Genomic DNA, 21,628 nt, shown 5'->3' with positions numbered 1-21,628 from the left:
GTTTCTGCAATTTACATGTACACTGAACGCTTGGGAGAGCTAACAGAGAAGTTTCTTTATTGGGATGATAATGAGGATTGGTAATACACTGGCAATCAGCAAAATGGATAAGATATAAGCAGCTAATAAAATCTCAAGTCACATTTCTCTTTAGCAGCAAACATAATTTTAGTACACACAGACAATCAAATAGACAGTTTTGACTTTTATGGATTTTAGCCTTCACAGATTTGATTGAAATGTTCCCTCTAGGAATCTCTAAACCCAAAAGTGCAATTCTATGATCTTCTTTCAGCAGAAGTTAACCATAGAATATAGTGCTGGAAAACCCAGAGACAATAAAAATAGCAATTTTCAATTCACGGTTTTTACTTTCACAGGGGTCTTTTGCTTCAAATTCCAATGAATGTGTAAGGCTGACTGTACTTCCAGATTTAAAAGGGTTGGTAGGGAGATCCTGAAAACTGGAAATATATTCATGTATCTTTGTGGATCATGTATCTGGATTATTCCCATAACTAATTTTGGTAAAGTCTTCCAAAATTTCATGCAAGTTTCCACAATACAACAATGACAAAAAGATATGTTTTCCATCTCTTCTATGGGGTTAAACATATGCTTTTTTCAACCTCTGTTAATTTCATCACCATAAACCAAAACAATATATACACTTTGAATTACACTATCTCTCTATTATAAATGTATTACAAAAGCTGCCTCTCTTAAAAGTGAGAGCAAAAGCAAAAAAAAATGGTAGAAGCTTACCTTCTAAAATAATAGTTATAGGATTTGGTCTGAATCCTTCACCACCTGGGCAAAGAGTATTATATTCACCTATAGAAAAAAGGACAAGAATTAAACAAAGGCAGTGGCAAAATTAATTTTTAAAGAGGTATTATATGGCTTTCCCTTTGCATAATCCTTACTCACACACAAAAGATTTCATAAGTTTTTTCTCTCCTCAATGAGTGATATTAGGAGAGCTATTGTATACTTCTCTATAATTTTTCACATTTTGGAACTTTTTTTGAAAGCATTTTTTAGTATTCTTTGGGATTTTCACAATCAAAAATTAATAAATTATTGTTCTCAAAGCTTAGCATACTAGCAGTGAGTCCAAGTGAAGGCATGTGATAGTAACTTGGAATAAAGGCTGGTTAAAAAAGTTGACATTTGTTACAAAGACAGGAAGCCAGTTAGAAATTTGAATCATACTTCAACTCTGCCAACTGAACTTGCATGTGTGAATCAACCAAGTGAGGTTAAGATATTGTGGAATTGCCTCCTTGGATGTATTTAAGATTTATTTAGAAAAGAATACTACCATATATCATATCAGAACCCCGCCATACATTATTTGTGGACAAAAAGTATGATTTTAAAGAGATATCCATTTATTAAATATTTAACCTTTCCTCTGTGAAGAGACATGATTGCTGAGATTCCTGAGGTTTAACGACATATTGTCATCAAAATAAAGCATTTATCAAGAAATCATTTATTGAATGCATGCATTATCTATTTTTTAATATTGTACAGAGTGGACTGAGTACTTTTTGTCCACAGGGAAAGATGATAATATGATTAAAAACCATGCTGTAGAAGGTCATGATGCAGAGCTGTGATCCTTGATTCCCAGACCCAAGGCCTAAATATCACTTCTGACAAGTGAAGTACAAAACATATTTATTGCTGAATAGAAACACAGCAAAACTGGATAAAGTACTTTGATAAGCTTCTCAGTACTCCTTGAGATGTTGATACTATTTTTTTCACCCTCACATCTGAAAGAGTCATTTCCTTACTGCTATTTACAGGTGGGCATGTCTCACAGGGATTCCCCCAAGCCTTTCCCAGAGAGCAGCAACAGGAGGAACGGCTGACTCCAACACCAATTTCAGTGTTACAGGATAGACTTCCATCTCCTCTTGGTCCATACTTCAAATAACAGTTTCCAACTCGGTTATCTATACAGAATGAATGCAAATAAAACTGTGTTCACCAGTGACAGACATTTCAAAAGCACATCATAGATATTATAAATAGTATGAATAAATAACTGTGCAATAAGTGCAGTAATCTTTCCCAAACCCATAAAATATGATCAAAACATAACACTGCAAAACATGATTCTTCATTGAGCTAAAGGAATAATACATAAACAGGCCATAAAAGCCTATCAAATCAGTGTTTGTGTGATGTGCGATCATAAAAAATAGTAGAGTCTCACTTATCCAACATAAACGGGCCGGCAGAACATTGGATAAGCGAATATGTTGGATAATAAGGAGGGATTAAGGAAAAACCTATTACACATTAGGTTATGATTTTACAAATTAAGCACCAAAACATCATGTTTAACAACAAATTTGACAGAAAAAGTAGTTCAGTACGCAGTAATGCTATGTAGTTATTACTGTATTTACGAATTTAGCACCCAAATATCATGATGTATTGAAAACATTGACTACAAAAATGTTGGATAATCCAAAACTTTGGATAAGCGAATGTTGGATAAGTGAGTCTCTACTGTATAATAACTGGATGAGGAGTAAATGTTACTTCAGTCCCACACTCATAATATTTTTAATTTGCAAAGGGCATGAATGCGTAATCATCAGCTCCTCAAGAGTCAGCACATCCGATTCAATCTTCTATATGCCAAAGGCAGAAAATAGTGCACTTGAGAAAGGTTTTCAGCTAAGCAACCTCAGAAGTCTCAGATCATTCATCCAAACCACAGGCTGCAAATTATTTGTGCCAATCTGATGTGGAGGAAATATCCGACTCAACTTCAAATATTGTCAGTCAGCCTATGAGCATGGGAATGACCTTTTCACCAAGTCATTTGAAAGGAATAACTGGGCACACCGCCACACCATGGAAAACAAGAACAAACCAAAGATCTCACGTAAAGGGAAAATAAAACCACACTGATCCTAATGGGATATGATGGAGACAGGAGAAATGAGATCGTGCCTGTTCTATGTTTGAATTACCATAACTCCATTGTCAACCAATTTATGTTTGAAATTGGCATTTAGTGAGCATTCTCCTGGACTTATATGATATGAATAGGGTACACATTTCACAAACACCTCATTTACTTTATTAAAACAATGAACCAAGATGGTTTCACATGAATGCTATTTGCTTTTTGCTTAAACTTATAATAGTCATACTGACCGACACACCCAACTCCTGTTGGGTTCAGCTGGAAATCTGGGGGACAATTACACTCATATCTTCCAGGAGTATTTATGCAGAAACCATTGACACAGTTTATAGGATCAGCACACTCATCAATATCTAAAAATAAATACATCAATAAAAATGCATATCAAATTATTATAAATCATAATTAATAATGATTTAATAATGAAAAAATAAAAATTATCAACAAATCTGTTAGCTATTTGACATCTCACTTTGCTATGAAGAGTATAACTGCAATACTTTGTAAACTTCAGTTTCACAGATACAGATGTTACAGTTGCCATGAACATACAGTAAAAATGTCCACAATTCAAATAGTTCTTTTCATTTGCTTGACCTTAATTCTATTTTTATTATATTATTTTTTCTTCCCATAACCATATTTCTGAATATGAATATTGAGGGAATGTTGCACATTTTGAAAAATAGGGAGATGAGCATATACTTCTTATTTGTCGTGATTTCTTCATGTATTACCACAACATTATTTTAGTTTGGCTCTCTTCCATGATGATGCTCAAGGACCTATATCATATTGATGACAACACACATGTAGTTACGAATTACCTGACTAACTGGCCCCTGAAACCCACCTTAAACTTGACGGAGCTGAAAGTGATCTGCAATCTAGGCAAATGATGTACCTCAGGATGATGTGGCTAACAATTTATTTTACAGTTGTGATAACAAGCTAATGACTGCACGCACGTGGGAGAGATCCATTAACTGAAATCTGTTTCTGTTTATCGGGAATGTCTGCTTAAATGCAAAGTGAAAGAACCACTAACTAAAATATAACTGAAAAGTATAGGTATGACCATAGTTCTTCACAGGCTCTTGGACGCATTGAACAGGTTTGTCCCTACTAAGCTAACCTACCTTATAGTACTGCCATAGGGCCAAAATAGTTCAATCCATTGGACTATTCTAGACTCCTGACAGCAAGGGTGAGATTCAAGATGATGATCAAATACATACCTGTACAATTTCCACCAGTTCTATCCAGTTCATACCCATCATCGCAGATACAGTGAAACATTCCTGGCAAGTTATTACAGGTACCAAACACACATATATTCTGGAAGGCACATTCATCTATATCTGAAAATTAATACCAAAAACAATTGTATATGAATATGGTCCATATTCTGGATAATTTCATGAAAGAAATTAACAGAATATAAGTATCACTGTTAAAAAGTCTAATCCATGCTGCTGTTGTGAATCAGTGGAATATGCACATTATATTTGCATGTGTGGGAATATAGTATTTACATTTCAATTTTGTGATATATACTCCAGATTTGTCAAATAATTAAGGTACTTGGATGTGAATGAATCACACATGTACACCCTGAAGACTATTGAAAAATATGCACATATGATCCCTATGAAATTGTTTACATTTCTGAAGCAATATCCCAATTAAGGTAATCCATGGTCACAATACTTTTTAAAATAAATCCATGATGAGTACATTATTTCTATTTTGTTCTTTCCTTTTTATAATTGATAGGAATGATAAAAAATAGAATTAATCAGAACATAACTGCATTCTTGATCCAAAGCCCTGAAAACTTCTTTAAAAATTAAGGCAGTTTTCATTTGATCTTGCACAGTGAAACCATCTTTGCTTGGGAAAGTGTTTTTTAATACCTAAAACATGTGCTGAGTGTTCCACAACCACACAGAAGCCATTCCAGTGCTTCTTGTGGTTTCCCTCCTGATATCCAATCCAGACTTAGAAAAAAAAAAGGCTGGGAGAAGTAGTGACTTACCTTGGCAAGATTTGGTGTCCGAAGCTGGAGTGAAGCCCATCTCACATTCACAACGGTATCCACCAGGAATATTCAGGCACTGTCCATTTTCACATAGATTAATATTTTCTGCACACTCATCAATATCTGTTGGATATAATTAAGACCACAATCAAAATGTTATAGCATTAAGAATATGATCACCAAACTTTTTCTTGTTTACGCTCACCAAAAGTTCACTGGCTTTTACCAGATTCAAAATAGTCTGGCTTTCAAAATAGTTAGCCTGTGTGCAGATGTGTTGTTGAGGTAGTATTGCACAGATGTGATTTTATGAAGCTGCATGTCTAGATGTGTTAACCCCCCCCCCCCCCCCGGCCCCCTGGTATGGTCTCTAAAATACTTTTTTTCCATAGGAAACAAGCAAATAAAATATAATTCATTCAGAATATTTTTCTTACCAGAACAAGTAAGCCCATCTCCAGTAAATCCATCTGCACAGTTACAGCGGTACGATCCAGGAATATTCACACACTGAGCATTTACACTGCACTGATGTGTTCCGTTGGAACATTCATCCAGATCTACCAGTAAAAAAACCCAAAAACAAACAAACAGGGGAATTAGAAAGGAATGAGGAGAATCTTATTCACAGAAGCTGATACATGACCATGGCCATCCTTCTTAGCAGAAGTTCCACTATCCATAAATTGGTTTAATCAATATCTCAACTGGCTGATAGTCATTGGGGCTTTAGCTTACTATAGGAACCCATTTTTGAGGGAGAACCTTCCAGATTCAATCTGAGTTGTCTCTGACTAAAAGGAACAGAACGTAACTGGAAAGACCTCTGCTATGTCAATAGTAGTCAAAATAAGCAAACCTGGGCTAGTTGGATATAAAATAATTTCTTATGTTCATCAAGATACTTTTATGATTTGTAAATAGACTTTAATCAATATTCAGTTAAAAATGAATAACTAAAAGAGCTCTATATTACTTTATTCATCCAAGGGGTCTACCACTATGGGATTCTACTGATGCAACAGCAGATGAAAATATTTCCTCTCCTGTCAAACACCACATTGATGCATGTATTCTCGTGCTAATCAGGAGAAAGTAAAGTGAGCAAGTTCAGCACCCCTGCAAGAGTGTGAAGGTTGGCTGGCATAGTACACAGGAGATATTAAAATAGGCACAGCAGGTCATATGGGACCAGCAATATAGATGATTACAATCCAGGGTCCAATTCAGGCAGAGGAATTTGGAGGGCTGTATACTATGGGCAAGGGTGCCAAGGGAGCATAGAGTGACTACATCTAAATCTAGGCCTTGAGAGGAAATTTATATCAGATTTGGCTTTATCTAGAGTTCTGAGTTATTATTCAACAAGTGAAGAGATGCAGTGTGCACACATGGAAGGTGACAATCAATAGTTGGGAACATTGGCTACTCTTGGTGTTTCTCTACATGAGTTAACAGGGTTCTAATTGACGTGAAGAGCCTCCATGGATAGTGACGGTTCTCTACTTCTCACTCATCATCACCCAAACATAGAATAATGGTGAAAGTAGGAATGGGGTGAGAGTAGACTTATAAGCTCAATTTCCTCACATTTTGAAGAACAACAGAATGTCAACAATTACAATATTTTAGCTTGGCAGTAAGAGGGCAAGAAATATTGAATTTTAGCAGGAAAACAAATAACAATAATGAGAATTTCAAATAGAATCATTCAGTAAATGCCCTATGGTAATAAGTTATTGTGGACTCCAGCAGCTGAATGAAATACTTGTAAAACAAATTGGTTTCCACCATATCATACTCTATATATTCCTGAAAAATAATGGGTCATTTGTCTAGTCTCATTGCATCTCTGCTCATCAAATAAATCTTTCTGATTTTCTTAAACTATTCGAAGATGCACCGGGGGTCTTTGTTTAAGGGAGCAGAAATGTTCACCCAGTTGGCTTTTTGCCTCTAAGAATAGTTGCTTCTAATAAAAGTTAAACTTATCCAAATTTAAATACTTTGAAATTCAGCCTTGACTCTCACTGTTGATCATTATGTTTCAAGGTAGTCTTGTTTTTTTCTCCCCATTCCAGCCAATCATTTGTTATATGAGGACTGGAGTGCTCAAAAAGTAACCTGAAATGGGCAGTTATGGCTGAGCACAGTGCTTCCATTTCTTACGTCTGTCTTTGAAAATTTTGCATTTGTATTAACTATGCCTTTCCCTTATCTATCTAGCTCTACAGGTACATCATAGACACAGTGTACAAGTTATTATTTGATAAACATTGGACATTATATCTCTTGCACCATAGAAGGAACAAAAAGATGTTTTGTAATAGTTTCTTGCACATATATAGCTAGCTAGCTATCTCTAAGATCATGACTACTGTCTTTGAAGACGTTTCTGCATAGTTAGCTAAAGCTGTGTATTGACATGGCAATAAACAGGCATGTCATTGGGAATTTTACAGCTTTCCCCATCTCTCCTACTCAAATAACAGATATGTTTTACTTCTTCATTTTAATCACTTCATACTCGCTTCAGGTGGGCTGTCTGTTTTGGTTTTTGTCCAAGCAAATTGCATGTTTATCTGATGAAACTCTCAGCCAAAAGTGACAGAGAGACATGACATGCATGCCAGCTTTGGCAAGTTGGGGCTGCTGCCTGTACAACACCAGCCACTCCCATACACATTGGCCCAGAACAGAAGCAAAGAAATTTGGGTGTGTGTGTGGGAGGGGGGGAGTAGATCATGAGAGTGACTGCCTTCATGTCTATCCCGACCAACTGAGCCAGGAGAAAAAGCAACACGTAGATGAAAGCAGGGTCACCAGATGGTGTTGCAATAGTCTGACCGCTGTAGGTTGAGTTCCGTAGGAGTGCAGTAAGGACATAGTTTGGTCTAGTTTGGCATTCAAGGAAGGAAAAAAGAGATGAAAGAAGGGGAAACAAAACCACAGAAAAAAGTGAAATACCATGGAGTAAAAGGGGTGAAATTATTATGGTAAAACAAATTTTAATTAAGAAGGTACATCTATGAAAGGCTTGTTTCCTGGTCACCAGACAGGATGAACTACTCTTCTTCCATGGAGAATCTAATCAGCTCTCTGTCCTTCCTTCTTAACTGAACAGTAGAAGAATTTCATGCAACTCAGAATGTCTTATTCCCTGGGGAAAACATGCCCATGGCTACATAGTCTGCCCTCATAATAACCAATGTACAAGATGGCTTCAAATATAAATAAGTAATTTAGGCACACCATTTGTTAACTAACTAATCATCTTAGTTCTTTTATACTTACCAATACACTTAATTCCATTTCCAATCCATCCTTCTTTACAGGTACACCTGAAGCTTCCTGGAACATTGAAACATGTGGCATGCAAGTCACAGTTGTGGGCCCCAATCTCACATTCATCCACATCTAAGGAAACAGAATTTGCATGCTGTTATCATGAATTCAAAATACTATTACGGAATTAATAATAATAATAATTATTATTATTATTATTATTATTATTATTTTATTTTTGTACCCCGCCACCATCTCCCCAGAGGGACTCGGGGCGGCTTACAGATATAAAACCAGCATACAGTATACAGTTTTACAAAAACACACAAATAAATTTAAACGGCATTAAAAATCATTTTGTATAATGCTAATCAACAACTTCATATGGTGTGATTTCAAACCACTTTTATTTTTAAATAATAGACAGTATTTTATTTTTTAAATGTTTTTTTTAAATTCTATAAAATCTACAGTATAATAATTTATGGTGTTTTCTTAAAAGTATTTAATATGTGAATGCAAATGATTCTGCAAATTTATCAAGAAACATTTCAATAGCACTGTAAAATGTCAATACAATGATGGCAACAACAATAAATTTCCCCAATTTGCCAGATTATAGAAAAAACTGCTTTAGTACAGTGTGCATTATTAGTACATGATGTGCATCAGGGCATCAGACACTCTGCTTTTTCTGCTACATACAACAGCAACTTCCTTCTGGATATTGACATGAAGTAACTGTGCAATTCTAATTTACATAGAAAGACAAAAGGCCTCAAGAAGATTCCAACAAATGTGGTTCACAATGTCTAATAACTTTTAAAGAAAAAGAACACCATACCTGTACATCCTGTAGTTCCCTTCTTAACAGAATAGCCCAGTTGGCAGTGACAAATAAAAGACCCCTTGGTGTTCTCGCACTCTCCAAACATGCAGATGTTTGAATTCAGGTCACATTCGTTCACATCTGTAAGTTCATATAGCTCAATTAATAACAGACAATTTATTATTACAGCAAGATCCAAATCATAAATTCTAATATTAACACAAGAATCTTACACAAAATAGTAGACTATTTCTGAATTTATTTTATAATGAAAATCTATGAAACAAGATATATTTATTTATTATTTATTTATTTACAGTATTTATATTCCTCCCTTCTCACCCTGAAGGGGACTCAGGGTGGATCAATATGGCAAACATTCAATGCCATTAGACAAACAACACACAGACAGACAGACACAGAGGCTATATAACTTCCCAGCTTCTGGCTTTGTGAGGGTATGCTCAATTCCAGCCACAGGAGAAGCTGAGCAGGATCAGAATATACTGAGCAGAATCAGAAGTGTAGCAATACATTTATACGATTACTGAAAGACAATACTAGATAGTTGCAACGTATTATATTTGAAAATGTAACTATATTTTCACTATTTTTCTGCAATAAATATATCACATATATAGTGCATTATTCTATTCTATCACTGAAATACACCCAAAACATAAAAACTATGATGAATACAAGATACCAAATGCATTAGATAAGAAAATATGACTTTGTATTTTAAAAAAATGTCTGTAGTATAAGGAATTTCCAACAATTCAATGCACAAAGTAGTTCTTGTAAAATTTATATATAACTGTATATTCATAATATGTTGAAATATAAATGCATCTTGTGTAATCCACATCTGCATAACTTACCAATGCATATTTTCATATCCATAGAAGCCATGAATCCGTCATAACAAAGGCAGCGATACTCTCCTGGGATGTTAGTGCACTGACCACCATCACAGATATCTGGGTTGTTTTCACATTCATCAATGTCTGAAGGAAAATGAGGAATGCTAAGTCTATAAATATTATTACTTTGCAAATTGTATCACTTGCCTAGTAGATGTGATTTTTTAAAAAAACTTTCAACTATAAAATACATATTTTAAATTTGACTTTAAACATCAATACTCTTTTGAAATTAAAACTACCAGTTCAGAATAAAGGGGGAGCTATTTGTTTCAGCATAGCATAGGTCATGCAGTACAATGACACTATACTGAGAAATATAGGATTTGAAACATGTTATGTTTCCCTGTGATGATAAATTAAGAAGAATTATAACTTCACTTATTAAAAATGGTTTGCTTTTTATGGGTTGGCCATGTCAATGTACAAATAAATACAGTAAAAATATACAAATTCTGTAGAATATGGAATTGAATAGTTACAACATTGCAAATATTAAAATTATATATGCCAAATATCAAAAACTACTGAAATAATGACACATTAAAAAGTAAATGGACCTGAGCGGTGGATAAGTTACAATCCTATCAAAAAGAAAAAGCTCTTTAAACATAGGGTAATGTTATGACAAACACAGATTCATTTTAGTAATATCTAGTTCATGTTTTCAAATGATCTGATAACTAAGGAACAATATTCAGGTTGTTATTTATAGTTTGGATTATACTTTCAATTATATCAGATTTGTATGGCACTACCCATTCTTTGTTTCTCTTGCTTGTAAATTGTTTGTTTTCTCTTCACTCTCTTACCTGCACAAGTCCTCCCATCTGGCGTTAGAGCATATCCATCACTGCAACTGCATTCATAGCTGCCTTCTGAATTAGTGCAGTGGGTGTCACATCCTCCATTCATAATCATGCATTCATCAATATCTGAGGAGAAGAAATTTCAGACAGGCTATTAGTGTACTGTCCACCATCACAGCTATTTTGTACCTTGTAATTTTTTCTTTGGTAAGATTTAGTTGACAGCCAGAAGATGAAGAAAATTAACTTTTAAGAATTAATTGTTTTTACTAGGACATTAGTGAGCAAAAGAAAACAAAGCAGATAGAAAATGAGAAAATCAAATCAAATCAAAACCATCAAGAAGTAGTTGGATTCTGAGAGTCAAGAACATCATCTGTTTGCAAGTAGATTGCTCTTGAAAGGTGCTCCAATTTAGTTTTATGCATTTATTGCTATAAAATTAATATGAAGAGGAAAATACTGTACATTGGATTCATTTATGCCAAACATCTTAAATACCTTTAAAATATGGATATTCATTTGTCCAGTTCTTACCAGTACAGCCTTGTCTGTCTGGAGTGGCTTGGTACCCAGGATTACAGGAGCACTGATACATTCCAATCATGTTCACACACTTCCCATTTCTACACAGATTATCACTAAGGGAACATTCATTAATATCTGAAAAACAAAATTAGTTTACTGTAGATGATCTAAAAGCCACTGCAAACATCATAACATAGTGCTGGGGAAAATGGCCAGAATTTCTATTAAAATGGGTTCTAATATGTTTTGACACATGTCTCCATGTGTCAGAATAACATTCAAGTAAGGGGAAGTCCTTATGGTTTGCAGATGACATGGCTCTCCCTACCTCATGATCACTGTTCTCATGTTATTAGACTGTACTACTGCAACCACATCATTTTTGCAATTCAAGGAACAAGTCTTAAGATCACAATGGAGAGACATATCTGTAAATCTTTGAGGACAGTATTCCAGAGTATCAGAGCAAGTGTCATAAAACCCCTATTCCTTGCATGAGATTATAATTTAATGACAAAGGTGTGAATCTGGTCATACCAATAACAGATTTCAATTTATAGGGATTAAATACAAATACCTTATAAGAATATACCATAGTTCAATTTGGGATCAGCTTGGCTTTTATAAAGTTTCTCATCAGTTTTTTAAAAGAATTATCTCCCAACTTACAGAGTTTTTACCACAAAATGTCATTTAAAAAACCCAAACAACAAAGGGAACTATCCTAAATTATCTTTTTACTCACTGGTAACAGGCATAGCCAAGCTTTGACCACAGTCACATAATATAATGAGAAGTCTTAATGATGTTAGATAATATGAATGTGTCTGAGTGTTTGCTAACACAACTTCTCCAATGGTGGTTAGACAGGAGTTACAGAACTTCCTTGTTTCCAAAGAATGAGAGAGAACCCCTGTGCAGGTTGCTCAGGAAAAGTTGTCGTATACTACAGGCTTCAAAATGCGCCCCACACGCCATTCATGCACTGTTAAAAATTTGGATGGATAATCCTGCTAATTTGTGGAAACCAATGAACATTTCATCAAGCGTAAGATTTAATGTTAAAAACTTTTGCACAACTACCCTCGGGGCAGCCTAGTCAGCCTGACAGATCTGTGACTTCACATATGTGGAATGCCATGTTATATTTAAATCCTAAGAACTTCTGGCTAAGGTTATACTTGATTTGCAATGCATTCAAGCGTTACAAATCAGACACATTTCTATTTTGAGCCACATTATAACAAACACTAGCAACATTGTTCATACAAAACACAAAAAATGTCATTCATAGGCATCTGAAACTTACCCACACAATCTTCACGTGATGGAGACAATTCATGCCCTAGAGGACAGTCACACTGAAAGCTTCCGTCTGTATTTACACACTGGCCACCTCTGCAGAGAAGAGGGTTACGTTCACATTCATCTATGTCTGAAAAGAAGATGGGGAGAATTTTTTTTCTAAAGGGAGAATTTGAGAAGAAGTGTGATATCACCAACATCTGGAAATAATTAGATATCTATGACTGAGAAGTTTGCTTCACACCAAAAACACCTACCTACTGCTTTCAGTTTTAATAATAAATAAAATAAAACTGAATTATTTGTTCTTCAATAAGAAACAAAATCATGATTAGATTTTTTTTAAAAAAATCTGAAAACAAAACACAAATAAATCTGTTTGCAATTTCTATTTCACACACTGCTATGTGATATCACATTTTTGGATTTTCTACCACATCACTGTATACCGCAAAACATCTCATTGACCCCTGTACCTGTAGCACAGATACCTGTAGTACAACCTACCCACACCCAACAAAATATGTAATCTTTGGAATTTTCTAGATCCTCCTTGTGATTCTACAGTATGTGTCCACTGGAAGTTAGCATACAGTCATGTTGGAGGACCTAGTCAATTCCTAAAGAGAATACTTCACTAGAAACTTTTAGGTCCTTAAGGTTGACTCCAGGGCTGTAACCAAGGGGGGGGGGGTTAGGGGTTCAACCCCCCTGCAAATGTTTCAGTATTTTTAAAAAATCTGGCTTACTCATGAATTTTAATTGGTTAACCAAATCCCCATGAGTGTCCACTGAAGTTTAGCTGTCTTGAGTGTCCACTGAAGTTTATCGATGGAGCCTGATTTTGAAATTATTTTGTGTTATGGAACTACTCTTCATGATTTGCTAAAAAAGATTTCAACCCCCTCCCCCTCCCTGAAAGTTTTTTCTGGCTATGGTCCTGGTTGATACTATGGTAACTTCCACCCAAAGTCATTTATTTCAATAGGGGTCACGATTATCTATGGTCTCTTGTTTCCATGGTAAGTTCTGGAATGTATCATCCATGATCATTGGAGTCATACAGAACATCATCATTTGTTGCTATTACTAAAATATTGAAAAATGTTTTTAACATACTATTATTATTTTTAAACTGTTGACTGAAGTTAATATATGTGCACATTGTTTATTTTATATAGTTTAAGACTAATTTAGATTTATTGCTCCTTATCTGAATACATACATGCAATCTATTGTCTGTGTTCAGTGATGTCACTAGTCTCATAGCAATTAACTTTGTGACCATAAAGCCAATCTAATAAAATTAATTATACATGATCGCTCACTGGGATAAAAAAATATGAATATGAGCATAGCTTTAGTAAATGTGGCTTTAACACAATATGTGCACTAGAACCTCTTCCACTTACCCATACAATTCTTCATCATCATAAATCCGCTTTCATAACCCTCAAAACATTCACATTCAAAACTCCCAGGAGTGTTGACACAGGTACCGCTTCCACAGAGGTCAGGTGAGATATGGCATTCATCAATGTCTAGTTACAGAATCAAAAAGATAAAGAAACCAATAATCACAGCATGGGGGGGGGGGGCAAAATTCAATAAAGCAGCCTTTAATTTAATAGCATTTAAAGAAGAGACAATAACAAAACAGTTGAAATGTTGTTATCTCAGGAAATCCTAGAATTATTATACTTGGCAAGAAGGATGCTGAAGTTTGAAACTGGGAGCTGATACTAGCAATTTCTACCACTGTTATAACTGGCAATGTTTACTACTGTTGATAAGTAATAATGTACCGAGATAATTCTTCCCCCCGGAAAGTCTCCTTTTTCCTAATAGGATTTACTGGATTTTTTTCAGCAGCAGTGCTCCATATCCCATAGAGAAGCTTTTGCCCACCAAAAGGTGCTGATGAAGCATTAGTGGAAAAGCACTGATGCTCCATCAGAACTAACAAACTGCGACAACCAGCACCATGCCTAGACCACATCCTGGAACTAGAAACAGAGGTAGGTGGTGGATTGATGGGTCTAAAGAACAATACTGTTATTTGGATCTGCATTGGAAGTAATTTTGAAGGAATAATACCTTTCCATGGCTATCCCGCTCCTGAGTACTCACAGTACAGATACAGAATGCCATACTATCCATGTACTAGAGATACATGGACTGTAGCCTAAATGCTGCTCAGGTCTGCTTGTTTTTTTAGAGCAATTGATTGGACAGGGATAAGGCTCACTTAATCAGCAAACTTTTTCTCACAGAGATATACTGAACAACAGAGGCAGCCAGAGGGTGAGAGCTCTACCTAAGAACTTCTGCCTGGGGCCAGCCTCACCAAACAAACTGGGCGTGGCCCCCACAGCTGTACTATTCCACCAGAAGCCAGCAGCAGATAAAAACACCATCACTTGGACCCAGAGCCTGCTTTGCTGAGCAACTTTTACCATCATGGCTAGAGACACCTCACCATCACTAGAAAAAACACCCCCATCTACTTCCCCAAGGACCTCATATCACAGTTTAAACCGCCCGCCCCCCCATGAAGACCTGGGCTTTGCCTGAACAGTATCCAGAGGAGTCCTTATTTGCAATGATCTGGGAATCTTTGGGAGGGCATAAAGACTGGGGCTAGACCAGGGTTATTATTATTATTATTAGACATTATGGGGAGGGAATTCGGGAGGCAGGTGGGGGAGGGGAATGGTAACCAAACCTTAACTTGGCCCTTTTTATCTTGTGGAATTGTGCAATATAATCTAATTCAGACAGCACTTTAAACACTGGCACTACATCTGCCTGTTGGCTTGTTGCAAATTGCCTTTTTATGTTTAATGTTTTAACTGTTTACTAATATTAGATCTATTAGTAAAAATGTCCTAAATGTTTGATTTATATATTTAAATTTCTATTTTTGTTATTTTTGAGTTGTTTGATAAGTACACTTGATGTTGCTCATTTTATTGTTTATGATGTGATCAGTCTGTTATGTTTTCTAATGTATGGTTGGCATTTTGCCATTATGTTGTAAACCGCTTTGAGTCCCCTCAGGGGTGAGAAAAACGGTATATAAATGTAGTAAATAAAAATAAATAAATAAATAAATAAATAAATAAATAAATAAATATAGAGCTAGTGGAAAGGGCCTTAAGGGCCATCAAGTTAAACCCTCCCTGCTCATTGCAGGTTCTCCAGCAGGTAAATGTTCTATTTTTGAACATGCCCAGAGAAGGAGATCCCGCAACCTCTCTAGCCAGTTGGTTCTGTTGCTGAACTAAGTGTACTACCAAGAAGTTACTTTTCATGTTCAATCAAAATAAACTCTCCTGTAAATTCTCCCTGTCTTCCAGTCAAAAGGTAGTGCTGTCCCAGAGGTAAAGCAAAGTCTCTTGACACCAGAGAAAGAAAAGACGGCGGGCTAATAAATTATTTTCCTTCCCAAATTTAAGAATTGCTTTATGCTTGGAAGTTAAGCTGAGCAAGTGTATTTCCCATCAATGTGATCATTATAAAAACCAGGAAATCACCAGCTACAGCAACATTCACATCCAGAAAAACCTTGATTCTCATGCCTTACCACCCACATTTTACATTACACCAACACAATGAATTTCTACAGTTCCAGAACAAACTTCTTTTCACTTTTAATGTGTAGCCACCCACAGTGCACACATCAATTCATCATAGCTGTAGAAAGTCTCAAGTGAAGTCCAATGTCAGATTTTTCTCTAGTGCTGGAGTGTGACTTTTGTTTTTAGAGCAATGCTAGACATTGGTTTATTTAGATAAGTTTAGATCCGTTTGATCTGACTCGTTAATATGGTGGTTTAGATAACCTACTTTTACTAGTGCTTATGTGAATGTTTTCCAATATGTTCAAAGTCTGGGATACTGTGGTATTAGTAGTCAGTGCTGTTATTTTAAATATGCATTCCAACCACCCCAATGTTGCCAAGTTTCTTAACATTTCTTTTTTTGCATTGCATATTGTTATAAAAAGAAGAGAGCTACTACACACACACACACACACACACACACACACATGTATGGTCAGTTAGCTACTGTATACCCCCGTCTCTCTCCCCCCTTTCTCTCTCTCTCTCTCTCTCTCTCTCTCTCTCTCTCTCTCTCTCTATATATATATATATATATATATATATGTATAAAATCAAATATAATACATAGTTTGGATTAAAAGATTGACTCAAAAAAAAAAACCTGGGCAGACATATCTATGGGTCAATGTAAATGCTGTATCTTAAGTCTTTTTTTTTTTTTTAAGAATTATTCTAGTCTCTCAGTAGTGTGGTGAAAGGCAGTTTAGCTCCTCCTACTTTTGGATTTTCTGAATGTCTGGACAGGAAAATGGTGGCAGTGGCCATGAGTGGCTGTCTTCTTTCAGCAGCACAGTTTCTCCTATCTGTAGAATGACTTTCAACTTCTCAATGATTCTAAAATTTTGGTCCAAAACCTCTCATCAAGCTACACATGAGGTCAACTTATACATGAGTGTAATACAGTACATTATTTGTTCATAAATATGAAATATTGAAGGAACAGCTGGGTTCTGCTAATGTCCGGTTTTGAGAGCCAGGATAGTTGGTGATGTTTGGAAGTTTACCCTAGACATTTTGAATTGTGGTATTTTAGAGCATCAGTGCAAGTAGATTTGCACTGATGTCTACTCTACGCCAGGTATCATCCAGTGCACTGCTTTTCAAGCTCTTGAATGTGGGAGCCCAACCATTAGTTTTTGTACCAATTGGCTACTACTGTTTCTTTCTTTTTCTTTTTTGCCTTAGAAATATGCCTGTGAACAGCAGCCAACGGTTTAGGAATTGAGGCAGATCCAAAAACTAACACTTTTAGTGGCACTGGTTTAGAGCCTATTTGTTTAAAACTTACATGATTTGGAGTTCACAGTGTAAACTTTGAAAGTTAAATCCTTCAAAAGGTCTGCAACTCAACGAACCAAGGATTTACAGATTATCTGAGTCAATTTCAATTTGGGGAAAAGAGGGTTGAGATGCCCACTCCCCTAAACGAAGGTTTGGCAACTATGAAAGGCTACACGACAGCATGGGCCCCACAGAAGATTTTGAAGGGCCCCACCCTCCCCTGTACCTGCAATAAATATATAAATAAATAAACAAACAAACATCAATTTTCTCTGTTAATGCTCTTTAACAGGGACATTCCCATGTTTCCCTGGCCATTTTAGGCCTAGGAGAGGCCTTTTGAACAACATGAAATGAACAGAACTTATTTCTTGCTTACTTTCTGTCTCAGAAAATGTATATCCTGGACCTGAATTGGCCAGGGGCACAAAGCATACGGAGGAAATTCCCTTTCTCATCCCTCAGAAGACACTGGGTTGTTTTGGGGGGAAATCACAAAAAACTGTTCAACCCCTTGGTAACTCAGAGTGCCTCCTAATATGGTGGAAGTACCCTCCACACCTGCTAGAGAGCATTTTGAAACAAAATTAAACTAAATAATTATAGCAAAAAAAAGGGTATTTTTAATCTCTGGGGGTTCTCAAAAATTGCTCTGGGAGGCTGCATTTTGTCCATCTTTACTTTTAGCAGATGTTAGAAATGCTTTGAGACTGTTTTTAATGAAAAAATACAAGTGTTTATAAGTTTTAGTAAGAATTATTGTCGATATTTCTCTACTGAAATCCCACTTCCCATAACCATTGCCAAACACACACACACACAATAGGCAAAATATACATATTAAAAATCCATTGCTATTCCAAACTCTTGTAACTACTTTTCTTTAAAAGAAATGGGGTATTGCATTTCTGTAATGCAAGGCATTTTGGCCTTTTGATCGATATATGAATTTTAACACAGTAATGCTTGCAAGGACTTAGCAAGCTAACAGTAGTAAGGACTCAAGTGCATAGGTCTGTCTCAAAACAACTATCCAAATTTACAAGAAGCATTCAAGACATGGAGATTGAATGATAGAAATGATGTATTTCCACTGTTTTTGGAAAAAGTGTTCCTCATCTTACTTACCTGTACAGTTTCTCTCTTCCATGTCTAATGCAAATCCACTGTTACATCTACATTTAAAACTTCCAATTGTGTTTCTGCATTTGCCATTTGTGCACATGCCAGGGAATACTTTGCACTCATTAATATCTGTAATGGAAAATTGATATGTTTACATATTTGTCCAACTGAACTTCTCATCTGTCACATAAACAGAATTCACTTAAAGATATTATTTTATTTCAGTGAACTGTAACAAAGCACTTGATTCTAGTAAACATATGAAATGTTTCATTTCACTAGTGGATTTTCACACTCTATTTTGTTAACAGTTCGTATGTGCATGTGTCTTCAAGTCACCTGTCAAATTTAGGTACAAATTTAGGGCTTTTACAGAATGTCAGGCCATTAGACCTGAAAGGTAGGTGTCTCCTATGCATCTGTAATGGAAAGGAAGTGTTTGAAGCTTTGCTAGGTTGAGGGGGTGCAATGTGACTCTTTTAAATAACCTCTCTGTGATTGGCTATACTCTGGATTGGTTTCTGTCATATATTATGGTATAACATGCACTTATATATAATATCATTTGTGTGTGCAACAACAATTCACTGCATTGCTCATATAGTGAAATGTATTTGGATAATGTATGTTTTATATTTTTATATTGTTTTAATTGGATTTTCATTGCTATGTTTTAATTATGTGTAAGCATCGAATTGTTGCCAATTGTGTACGCCGCCCTGAGTCCCTTCAAGTGAGAAGGGTGGGATATAAATGTTGGAAATAAAAAAATAAAAATCAAGATGTTATATTAATATCATGTCTATCTCTTTTGGATTCTTTCCCTTTCTTTTTCTGTCCAATATTTCAAATCTGCTTTATATCAGCCTCTTCTTCCTCTACCCTTTTCACCCAATCTTAACAATACAGTTAAGATGGATGCAGAGAATGTCTAATCATTAAAGCTGAATGTGCCACAGATTAAATTTAGGACCCTGATCCCTACTTACAAAACATGTACTTTACTAGTGATACCTTCAGAATGTATTTAATTGGGATTGGGAAACAGAAAACACATAGTTTCCAAATGGTACCAAATACCCCCCCCCCCCAAAGTGAGTTATAGGTGGCAGCACATTATTGGTTAGGAGTAGAATATTATGTACAGATCAAAATTACCAAAATGTATCAAATCAGTTTAGTACTGGGCTTGGAAAACTGAATTTTATAGCAAAAGAATGCATATATCAGAATGTTTTTTTTTCTCAGTTCCTGTAAAAGTAGTTCAGATGGATTTCTATCTTTTGGAAACAAACTCCACATATCTGCCTAGAGATACTCAACATTTTCAAATTAAGAATTCTCAACTAACCAATCTTTGTAACTATCCACTTACTGCTATACTTGTCAAGTACCAGTAACCTTTGACTAAAATAAATAATTTTATTAACATTTAGCAAACAAGGCATTTGAAGTGGCTGTGTTTACTGGTAGGGGTGGAAAAAAGAGAGTAATGCAGATGATGTAAAATGAGATGCCATGCTTCCTTATAGTTCACAGATCAATCCATCATTTCTAGGTAACAATCACATAATGGGCTTTATAGTTTACATGGGAGTAATGTCTAGGTTGGAGGATGGCAACTAGGACAAAAATTCCTTTTGAAGGAAGCAGTAGTAACAAGGGTAAAAATGACAACTTTTGTTAATCCCATGACTTTGCCAACACTAGAGCTTTAAATAATGAATTAATTAACAATTGCTAGACAAATTAAACAATTTTAATTATGAAGTGCATAGTGCATACTGTAATGATTTCTAATACTCTGCATCATTTAATTAATTTTTAACCTAACTATTCTAATTTTACCTTTGTAAAATGGCCTTCCAGTTAAAATATCTCCTCTGTTTGAAAAGCCTGGTCCTCTTGGACACAATATTTCATACTCCTTTGTTCCAGGTTTGGGACATTCTTCACAATCTGAGCCCCAGGCAGCACCTACAGCACAGCAGCAGGTGTCCATCCGAAACTTTCCAGGAACAGGGTGAACACATTCATCTTCATCCCACTTCAAGTAGCATTGTTCCATTCGTATATCTGCATATTTAATAAATAAATATGTAGTTACACATATTCAAGCATAGAGGACTCAATCCTAAAACATTTACAATACCAATAACTGGCTTATCTTGGCCATCCAACTTTTGGTTTGGACAAACACATAACTAAAAACTAGAAAATGGAATCAACAACAGTAACAACAACAACATAACAAGTGACAGAAAGTAACAATAGTATTAATTAAAAAAAGAAGTGTGTTTTATTCACATGTTTTATACAATTGTACTTAAATCACTACATTCAGAAGTTTCCCATTCTCAATGGGAATATTAAGTCTTACTTTAGGATATAGTCTTCTATACCCCTAGGCAGAACAGTTTTCTTAAGTACTTTTTTATAATTTCCACAGAAACTGAGCTGGTTCTTTTTATTCCAATTGCTTTTCCTGGGTGTATTTTTTATTTTGTTGCATGGTGAGGAATTTGTACATGTTATTTTGTGTTTGTGGAAACAGGGCACAGCTTTGTTTCTAATTTTCATTCTTTTGGGGCATAGCATCTCTAAATGAATTCAATATGTTTACAACTTCTTTATAAAAAGAAATCCTGGCATCTAACAAGTACAAATCTATTGTGAAATTCTTAGAAAAAGCAGATGGAAAGTACAGTTGCAAACAAACCAATAAACACCCAAAATCCAGAAACTGCCCCCAATCCCCCCCATACCTTCAAAATTAACATGCTTCAAATTTAAAATTCTTCCCAAAATGAAAACAGATGAAATGTTACTAATATTTCAACCTAATAGATGCATGTCATGGAACATTACGTAAGTATTCTTCTCTTCAGATTTTCTGTTCTAAAATGCTTAACATGCGCAC

General features: G+C 35.5%; 1 protein-coding gene across 1 annotated transcript in view; it reads right to left on the bottom strand.

The window, feature by feature from the left end:
* The window catches only part of fbn2 (fibrillin 2), a 154,739-nt gene that overhangs the window by 37,107 nt on the left and 96,004 nt on the right, over positions 1 to 21,628 (bottom strand). Inside the window, exons 24-38 of the mRNA XM_062972128.1 lie at positions 20,557 to 20,784; positions 18,712 to 18,837; positions 14,089 to 14,217; positions 12,681 to 12,806; positions 11,381 to 11,506; positions 10,847 to 10,969; positions 9,993 to 10,118; positions 9,127 to 9,252; positions 8,292 to 8,414; positions 5,435 to 5,557; positions 4,995 to 5,120; positions 4,195 to 4,317; positions 3,187 to 3,309; positions 1,806 to 1,967; positions 766 to 834 (exon numbers count right to left, since the gene is read on the bottom strand). Of these exons, the coding sequence (XP_062828198.1) occupies positions 766 to 834; positions 1,806 to 1,967; positions 3,187 to 3,309; positions 4,195 to 4,317; positions 4,995 to 5,120; positions 5,435 to 5,557; positions 8,292 to 8,414; positions 9,127 to 9,252; positions 9,993 to 10,118; positions 10,847 to 10,969; positions 11,381 to 11,506; positions 12,681 to 12,806; positions 14,089 to 14,217; positions 18,712 to 18,837; positions 20,557 to 20,784 (1,959 nt within the window). The remainder of the gene's footprint in view (positions 1 to 765; positions 835 to 1,805; positions 1,968 to 3,186; positions 3,310 to 4,194; positions 4,318 to 4,994; positions 5,121 to 5,434; positions 5,558 to 8,291; positions 8,415 to 9,126; positions 9,253 to 9,992; positions 10,119 to 10,846; positions 10,970 to 11,380; positions 11,507 to 12,680; positions 12,807 to 14,088; positions 14,218 to 18,711; positions 18,838 to 20,556; positions 20,785 to 21,628) is intronic.

The sequence above is a fragment of the Anolis carolinensis genome, chromosome 2 (assembly GCF_035594765.1).
Source record: "Anolis carolinensis isolate JA03-04 chromosome 2, rAnoCar3.1.pri, whole genome shotgun sequence".
Classification (NCBI taxonomy): domain Eukaryota; kingdom Metazoa; phylum Chordata; class Lepidosauria; order Squamata; family Dactyloidae; genus Anolis; species Anolis carolinensis.
The sequence above is the reverse complement of the archived record's forward strand: the minus strand, read 5'-3'. Positions and strand labels throughout refer to the sequence as shown.